Here is an 8,661-nt window from a genome sequence, read left to right as displayed (position 1 = left end):
GCTGGAGCTCAAGGGGCTGCAAGAGGAGCCGGTGGAGGGCTTCCGGGTCACGCTGGTGGATGAGGGCGACCTGTACAACTGGGAGGTGGCCATCTTCGGGCCCCCCAACACCTACTACGAGGGCGGCTACTTTAAGGTGAGTACGGCCCGGGGGCCCCGCCCACGGGGGCCCTCCGGAGGCCCGGGCAGGAGCAGGGGGCCCCTCGCCCCATCCAACTGCCCCGCCCCTTGACCCTTGCTGGAAGTGCAGGGGGTGGGGGGCTTGTTCCTTGACCCCCGGCTCTGCGTCCCCCGCCTCCCTTTGCCTCCCCAGCCCCCGGGGAATGCAGGGGTCTCCGGGTACCTGGTCACTTGTCCCAGGGATGACCCCACCCCTGGCTCCCTCCGTACCACCCAGAGAGGCAGGCGCAAGGGGCCCAGGGATCCTTCTACCCTTACCCAAGGAGGTGTAGGGGGCCGGGTAAGGCCACCCGAAGTTGCCTTTCGTGCTCCCCAGGAGACAGAGACCCCAGCTCTGCCAGCCGTTGTGGTGGGGGGTAGGGGCTCGCCCAGGGTGACCAGTGCTCAGCCTCCCAGTGGAAGGTGGCACCAGGGCTACAGGTCAGACCAAGAGCTTACACGCCTCTGCACTCCGACCCCGACCCCTACGATCATGTCCCTGATCCCCCAAGGGAGGCCTAGGCTGTTTCTGGATGTGGGAGGGGGGGGGGTTGGTGCACAAGTGTACCAAGAGGTGCCCTGGTGCTGTGGGACGGGAGGGGGGAGGGAGCCCGCCCACCCCGGAGTCCTTGTCACCAGTTCTGTGACTCAAGAGCTTTGGTGGAGAGACAGGCTGCAGATGAGAAGGGGTGGGGTGACCTGAACAGCCCCTCACCCCACCCCACAGGGTCTGTGTTTCCCTGGGCAGCAGGTGGCTGCTAGCATGAGTGTGCAGGACTGGGGGGAGTCTCCAGTCCCCGCCAGGCTGCTGCTGCTGAGAGAGGATCCTAGCTGTTGCAAAGGATTGTGGGTAGATCCCCTGGCAGAGGGCACCCTGGTCCTAGCTGACCCCAGACCCCACCCAAGCCCTGGAGAACAGGCCAGAGAAGGGGTGCTGTCAGGCCTGGTGTGTCTCAGTCACCCCAGGAGTCCTGCTGCTCTGGCTAGGCAGAGAGGTGGGACCCTGCCATCCCTCCCCCACCTGGTCCCTGGGCGTGCGCACTGTGTTTTGACCCCCCAGCCTGGAAGAGGGGGCAGAGGGCACAGTCGGCGTCTGCCGCCGGCCTGGAGCCCCACATGCTTGCAGGGGCCATGGTCCGGCCCCCCCACACCAGCATGCACCCCGAGGTTGGACTGCCACTTCGCCAGCATTCTCACTTGAGTGGCCTTGGCCCCCCCGGCCCGTCCCCCGCAGGCTCGCCTCAAGTTCCCCATCGACTACCCTTACTCGCCGCCGGCCTTCCGATTCCTGACCAAGATGTGGCACCCCAACATCTATGAGGTGAGCCTCTCGGGGTCCCAGTCGGTCAGGGAGTGTGAACTCGCAAACCTTTGGTCTGGGTGAGCAAGTGTGTACCTGAGCAGGTGAGTGCGAGTCTACAAGTCTACGAGGTGTGATCTCGTGTCTACTTGGGCAAGAATGCGTGGATTGCATGCCTGTCTATGAGGAACGGTCACTTATGTACCAGCCAGGTGTGTGTGTGAAGACACACCTGTGGGGGGGCGATCCTGTATGTGCTGGGCAGGTGAGTGTGTGTGCGCATGTGTGTGTGGGGGCTGCTGAGTGTGAGTGAGTGACATGGGTGCCGTGGGGAGGGTGGAGAGCCCCGTGGGTGGTGCACATGTGGTTCCTGAAGCTTCAGGGTGGGTGGGGGTTGGAGTGTGTGAGGTGCGTGTGGGTCGGGAGGTGCCCTCGGTTCCTGTCTCCCCTGCAGACAGGGGACGTATGCATCTCCATCCTGCACCCCCCGGTCGACGACCCCCAGAGCGGGGAGCTGCCCTCGGAGCGGTGGAACCCCACCCAGAACGTCAGGTGAGGCAGGTGTCGGGTGGGGGGCAGGCAGGGCTGCCATGTTCGGTGTCCGCGCAGGCACGCGACTCCGACGCCCCTCCCCCTCCCAGGACCATCCTGCTGAGCGTCATCTCCCTCCTCAACGAGCCCAACACTTTCTCACCCGCCAACGTGGACGCCTCAGTGATGTACCGCCGGTGGAAGGAGAGCAAGGGCACAGACCGCGAGTACACAGACATCATCCGGTGAGGGCCTGCCCGTCCCCGGGACCTGCAGACCTGTCTGGGCACAGACGGGGACCAGCCCTGACCACCCCCTCCCTGCAGGAAGCAGGTCCTGGGGACCAAGGTGGATGCGGAGCGGGACGGCGTGAAGGTTCCCACCACGCTGGCCGAGTACTGCGTGAAGACCAAGGCCCCCGCGCCCGACGAGGGCTCAGACCTGTTCTACGACGACTACTATGAGGACGGCGAGACCGAGGAGGGCGCCGACAGCTGCTTCGGGGACGAGGAGGACGACTCGGGCACCGAGGAGTCCTGACCCCGCCCCGCCCGCCTACCCGCTGCCCGCCGAATAAACTTACAGATTTTACCTCAAGGACAGGACTGTGGCCACAGCCGTCCGCCCGCCCGCCCTCCCGCCGACTCTACCTCACCGAGTCTCCCTCCCGGGCGTGGTCTGGGGATCGCCAAGGGCGGGAGGGCGGGCAGGGCCAGGCTAGGCCCGTGGGGCTGCCTCCTCCGTGCTGCTGGGCCACTTGGAGTTCAATAAAAGACTTTGCGAGAAGCCGCCTGCTCTCCTGGACTTCCCAGGACCGGTTGCTGGGCCCGCCAAAATGCTGGCCACTCAAAGCTTCCCCCATCTCCCAGCAAGATGGGCACCCTCTGCTCCTGCTGGTCTAGACAGCACCACTCTGCCCTGGGTGGGGTGCAGGAGCCAGGAGAGCCCCTTCCAAGGATGCCGCCACCTAGGCACCCAGCCTGCAAGTGTCCACTTGGGTGTCTGTCACCAGCGCACCAGTGGGGTGTGGTGTGGCCACCGGCCACCTCCTGGGAGACGGCCTTCTCCCGTCTAGTGTGCACACCACCCGCCGAACCTGGGAACCCCTCTTCCACAGCTCTGGCCCCACGCCTTCCCCCCACTCTTCCACAGCTCCCCCTCAGGGGTGTGAAGTTGTGCTTCCTGTGGGGGGCTGGGTGTTGGGAGGGTTAGTCCTGACCAGGTTCATAAAATCTGACGGGTGCAACTCTGCTCCCTTGACAGTGGACCAGGCCCAAGGGGCCTGCTCAGGGTACTCTGACCCCTTCTCAGATGCCCATCTGCACCAATAGCAAGGTCAGGGTCCTCCCAGAGCCGGTGGTGGGCGCACAGGAGGGGCAGGGGATGCCCAGGCAGGCCCTCCTCCGAGCCCCACAGTGCTGTATCGGTCACTCCCAGGTGTTGGTGACATGGGCGTCCCTTGGACATGCTGCCCACAGCGCACACATGCTTACAGCCCCATCACCCCCGAGAACTGAAGCAGAAGGGGGTTCACAAACTACATACCCTCCAGAGCCCCTGGTGGTCACAGGTCCCCAGATGTGGTAGGCAGTCTGTGGGCTGGAGTCAGTCGTCAGCGCTCACCACAGGAAGCCAGTCGGGGCTGGTGGGGCACGGGCTAGCCACTTCTCTCCTGCCTGCAGCATGAGGCGCCTGCTGCTGCTCTTGCTGCTGCTGCCGCCACCACAGGCCCTGGGGACCCAGGCTGCAGGTGAGCAGGGGCACCGGGCCCAAGACTTAGTGGATCTGTGAGAGCAGGTGGGGGTAAAGTCCACGTCCCCATTGGGGCCCATCAGCCCTGGTTTGTGCCCCCCGCCCCACCCCGCACTAGATGTGAAGGGCAAGCCCCCATTCGCCGGAGGGCAGGGGGGGCAAGGGGGGAGCCTTCACCCACCACCCCAAGCCAGGCCATGTGCTTGGATCCAAAAGATGTTTAAAGAGGGGCCGGCCCTGTGCGGTGAGGATGCTCAGAGGCTTCCCCGAGGTCGCTGGACTGAGGGGCGGCAGGTGGTGAGGTGGGTCACGGCATCCCCATGAGACTGCCCAACACTTGCATTAAAACCAGGTGAGGATGAAGGGCCCAAGACCACTTCCAGAAAGATCCTGTTTTTTCCCTTTTGACACAACTTCAGAACCGCAGACCAAGCCTTAGGATCTCACACCTCACGCCCCCTTTCCCTTCCCAGCGTGTCGCAGTGGACAGCGTTGAGAGGGCAGCGGACACGGCCTTGGGGTGGGAGCAGAGCAGGTGTCAGCAGACAGCACCAGGGGGCAGGCGGGCATGGCCCTAGTAGGAAGGAGCAGACCAGGAAGAGCCAGGGTCAGAGTGTAGCTGGTGTCTTAGCAGACAGCCGCAGGAGCAGGGCAAGCAGACAGGGTCCTGGGTAGGGTGGGAGGAGGCAGGCTGGGCCCTGGGTGGGGTGGACTGCTAGATGAGAAGGTTACAGGCAGGACTAAGGCTGGAGTGTGTCAGGGCCGCCAAGGGTGTGGTCCTGTGACCCAAGAGGAAATGGAGATTTCTACTCAACACTAGTTTTCAAAATCCTCCGAATGTTTTTTTAAAAAGTGCTCAGTGGCGGTGCGGGGGAGGTGGGGGGTGGGGGGGGGTGGGGTTCCCACTGGCTTGGAAGCGGTGCACAGCACAGAGGCACAGCCAGCTGGGCCCTGAGCGTCCACACGGCCTCACAAGTCCCCACGCTCGAGCCCCCGTTGCTGCAGCCACTGGGTCAGCCCCTGCCCTTGGTCACGGATCTCCCTTTTTGTCACCGACCCCAGACTTTCCCCGCCCCAAAATCCGTGAGCCCAGGTCTAGCCCCTTCACAGACCACACAAGCCTCTCGTCAGAGGGGCAACTCAAACTCCCTGCCACCGAGGGGACTCCAGTGTGCAGCCACCTCGTGCAGGAGCAGACAGCCTCATCTGTCTCCCCTTCAGCGGCTGGTGGGTTTGAACTTCTGACCTGGCAGTTCGAGTCCCAACACCTAACCCTGCATGCTGCCCAGGGTCCAGTGGACAGCCAGAAACCCCAATCCTACCCCTTGGTCAAGCCCACCCTGCCCCTGCTGAGCTCACAGGGCTCTTTCCATGGGGCCTTGTGGCCCCAGCCCCACCCCAGCAGAGCTGGCCGCCCACCTTGTGGGTCTGTCTGCCCCAGACCTGGGTCACTCTTGCTTACTGACAACCTGCTCCCTTGTCTCGGAGAACACTTTTCCCAGCCACGCAGGTCTGCGTCTCAGGCACTCACGTGGGGTGCCGTGCGTAGTCTACTCGTGCCACGCCACCCCAGCGCCCTCTTACAGCCCACGGGCTGCCAGGCAGCTGGCCCCCTCCAGGCTGCCACTGTGGGGCCAAGGCGCCTCAGAGCTGGGGCCAGAGCAGGCAGTGGGCAGAGATGGGGGCGGGGCAGGGAGGGGTGAGGGCCAACTCTTGATCTCCCACCAAGAAGTCTTAGGTTCAGGGTGGGGAGGGGGACGTCAGGGTCCAGCTCTCTGCCCACCTCCCCACAGACCACCCGTTGAAGACGTGGATCATCGGGGGTCGTGAGGCTGCCCCCCACTCTCGGCCCTACATGGTCTCGCTGCAGGAGGCAGGCAGCCACCTGTGCGGGGGAGTCCTTGTGCACCCAAAGTGGGTGTTGACCGCTGCCCACTGCCTGGAACCACCGTGAGTGCCACTCCCTCTAACTTCTACCCTGGGCCCTCTTGCTCACTTCCAGCGGTGGGGGCGGGGGCATCCCTCTCCAGGACTGGCTAGGAATGGTGTAGTGGGGAGGGGCAAGGGGCACGGGAGACTCTGAGGTTGGTCCGGCTAGTTGCCCCGTGTCTGCCATCTGGTGGCCAGAGGGTGACCGGGACACCAGAGTGGAAGGGACCCTTTCACTGCAAAGCACCTCCACCGTCACCGGACTCGAGATCAAATGAGTATGTGGCCAGAGGGTGTGTGCGCGCGTGTGTGTCTGATGTGTGCGTGTGGTGTATGTATGTGTGTGCGCGCTGTGTGTGTGTCTGGTGTGTGTGTGTGCGTTGTGTGTGTGTCTGATGTGTGGTACGTTTGTGTGGTGCGTGTATATGCGCGCGCTGTGTATGATGCGTGTGTGTCTGATGTGTGCGTGTGGTGTATGTATGTGTGTGCGTGCTGTGTGTGTGTGTCTGGTGTGTGTGTGTGCGTTGTGTGTGTGTCTGATGTGTGGTACATTTGTGTGGTGCGTGTATATGTGCGCGCTGTGTATGATGCGTGTGTGTCTGATGTGTGTGTGTGCATGCTGTATGTGTGTCTGATGTGTGGTGTGTGTGCTGCGTGTGATGTGTGTGTGTTGTGTGTGTGGTGTATGTGTGTGTATGAATGCTGTGTGTGTCTGATGTGCGGTGTGTGTGGTTGTGTGTGCACATGTGTGTGGATGGTGTGTGAATATGTGCTTGTGTGTGTTGTGTGTGGATGTGTGTGTCTATGGGATGTGTGTGTGTGGTGTGTGTGTATGTGTGCACGCTGTGTGTGTGTCTGCATATGTGTGGATGATATGTGAATATGTGCTTGTGTGGTGTATGTGTATGTATGTATGAATGCTGTGTGTGTCTTGTGCGGTGTGTGTGGTTGTGTGTGCACATGTGTGTGGATGGTGTGTGAATATGTGCTTGTGTGTGTTGTGTGTGGATGTGTGTGTCTATGGGATGTGTGTGCGTGGTGTGTGTGTGTGTGTGTGTGTGTGTGTGTGTGTGGTATGTCCCCACCCAGCCCATCTGCCCTTCCTCAGGAGGCTTTCCCACAGAACAGAGTCCTGCAGAAGCAGAGCTGGCCCGGGCCAGCTGTTCACCAAGCACCCACTTCAGAGGCCGGTCTGCTCAAACTGTTGTGCCTCTGGGAGGCACAAGTCCACGGGAGCCCACGGGGGCCCAGGGCAGCCCCAGGTGGGCACGAGCTAGGAGGACTCCTCCACACAGAGCCCCTGCTTCTGCCCCACAGGACGGCAAGGCTGAGGCTGGTGCTGGGCCTGCACACCCTGGCCGACCCCAATCACCGGGGCCTCTCCTTCCCCATCAGGGTGGCCGTGCCCCACCCAGGCTACCAGGCAGCCCCCAAGCTGAAGAACGACCTCGCCTTGCTGAAGGTGGTGGCACAGAGGGGGGCGGGGGCATCGCTCCCCACTGCTCCCCAGACCACCGCCCTGCGGTCCCCACTCCTGGTCCCACAACCCCTTGCCACTGTCCCCATCCCTCCCCTGAACCGCCTGTCCCTCTCCTTCACCTGTCCCATCTGTCCCTTCCTCCTCCACTCCCTGCCTCCCTGACCCCACCCTTTCACTACTTGTCCTCCACTACTGCCCCCCCCAAGCCCCTCCCTCGGGTGTCCCTGCCCAACTGTCCCCCATTGTCCCTGCAGCTGGCTGGAAAGGTAAATTCCACCAAGACCATCCGGCCGCTGTCCCTGCCCAGCAAGCGCAAGGTCCTGCCGGCGGGCGCGAGGTGCAGCATGGCCGGCTGGGGGCTGACCCGCCCAGGGGGACCACCAGCCCAGGCGCTGCAGGAGCTGGACGTGCGTGTGCTGGACTCCCGGATGTGTAACAACAGCCGCTTCTGGCACGGCGAGCTCTCGGCACACGAGGTCTGCTTCTCAGCGGACTCCCCAGACCGGGCCCCCTGCAAGGTAGGCCAACGTTGGACCCTCTCTCTCAGAGAGCTTGCCTGAGGTCACCCGCTGGGAAGTGGCAGAGCTGGTGTTCCAATTGTGGCCCCCGAAGATGATCTGAGTCTGGGCTTGGCAGGTGCCAAGGCCCTGGGGTGGAGAGAACGATGGGAGCCAGGGGTGGGGCTGGGAGAGAGGCCTCCCCACCCCCCGCCCACCTCTGGTGCAGTGGCCAGCACAGTGACTGCTCTGTCCTCTCTGAAGGGTGACTCTGGCGGGCCGCTGGTGTGTAGCCCAGGGTCGGTGGCCGGGATCCTGTCCTTCAGCTCCAAGACGTGCACCAACGTGTTCAGGCCGCCCGTGGCCACTGCTGTGGCCCCTTACCTGTCCTGGATCAGGAAGGTCATGCGTCAGGCTGGTCCAGCACTGCAGAATGGAGAGGGGCCCCCGGGTGCCCCTTACTCAGTGGGGAGGGACCCGTGAGGGGCAGTGAGGGGACAGGGCATGTCTTGGGAGACCAATAAATGATAATAAAGGCTGCCTCAGCCAGTGTCCATCCGTCCTCATGTCCACCTCCTGCTGGCTGGGGGTGGGGAGGGACACACAGTCGGTTTACAAAAGGAACCTCACACAGAGAGGCTACCAGGGAGCACCGGACTCACCTCCTTCGCTGCACTCACCCAATTCCACTGTCTCCTGCCTCCGGCCCCCTCTCCGACCCCTCTGAGCCCTGTGCTGGGGCAGTGCAGGCCCTTTCCTCTGAAGTGGGCAGTGGTTCTAACACGGGGGTCCATTCCGCTCCAGACCTGAAGGGGACGGCACGGCCCTCTTCTTGGGGGATGTCCCAGCCATCTCTTTCTGACCAGGAGGCCTGCTCTGCTTCACCATCTTGAGTTCTGCCCCACACGCTCCTGCCGCTGCCTCCCGGACCTTCTCTTGGGGGCCCCTCTCACAGCAGTTGGGGGGGGTGGCTGGCTCTTCTGGTCTCTGCGTTGTGGAGGCCAGTGTTTGCC

At 63.2% G+C, this 8,661-nt stretch overlaps 2 protein-coding genes across 2 annotated transcripts; both read left to right on the top strand.

The window, feature by feature from the left end:
* Position 1: 1 nt before the first annotated feature.
* Positions 2–2,587, top strand: CDC34 (cell division cycle 34, ubiqiutin conjugating enzyme; the record flags this gene model as incomplete). Its single annotated transcript, XM_004717010.2, has 5 exons — positions 2–136; positions 1,394–1,480; positions 1,914–2,011; positions 2,101–2,235; positions 2,317–2,587. Coding segments are annotated over 5 exons (669 nt in total), but the record flags the coding sequence as incomplete, so codon positions are not given.
* A 2,974-nt stretch (positions 2,588–5,561) lies between these two features.
* Positions 5,562–8,193, top strand: GZMM (granzyme M). The gene is made up of 4 exons (XM_004717009.2): positions 5,562–5,692; positions 6,989–7,133; positions 7,406–7,669; positions 7,913–8,193. The coding sequence occupies exons 1-4, from the start codon at positions 5,598–5,600 to the stop codon at positions 8,129–8,131; spliced, it is 723 nt and encodes a 240-aa protein (XP_004717066.1). The 5' UTR covers positions 5,562–5,597; the 3' UTR covers positions 8,132–8,193.
* The last annotated feature ends 468 nt before the right edge of the window (positions 8,194–8,661 follow it).

This window comes from Echinops telfairi, unplaced genomic scaffold, assembly GCF_000313985.2.
Source record: "Echinops telfairi isolate 266 unplaced genomic scaffold, ASM31398v2 ScPeMD7_7459;HRSCAF=8497, whole genome shotgun sequence".
Lineage (NCBI taxonomy): Eukaryota > Metazoa > Chordata > Mammalia > Afrosoricida > Tenrecidae > Echinops > Echinops telfairi.
This window is presented reverse-complemented; position numbering and strand designations above follow the sequence as displayed.

What these genes read in the sequence shown, in the direction of transcription:
- GZMM (XM_004717009.2), top strand. Translation starts at nt 5,598, where the DNA reads ATGGTCTCGCTGCAGGAGGCAGGCAGCCACCTGTGCGGGGGAGTCCTT. An exon ending in GCCCACTGCCTGGAACCACC is followed by an intron (nt 5,693 to 6,988) that starts GTGAGTGCCACT and finishes TCTGCCCCACAG; the next exon opens with GACGGCAAGGCTGAGGCTGG. An exon ending in CAGACCGGGCCCCCTGCAAG is followed by an intron (nt 7,670 to 7,912) that starts GTAGGCCAACGT and finishes TCCTCTCTGAAG; the next exon opens with GGTGACTCTGGCGGGCCGCT.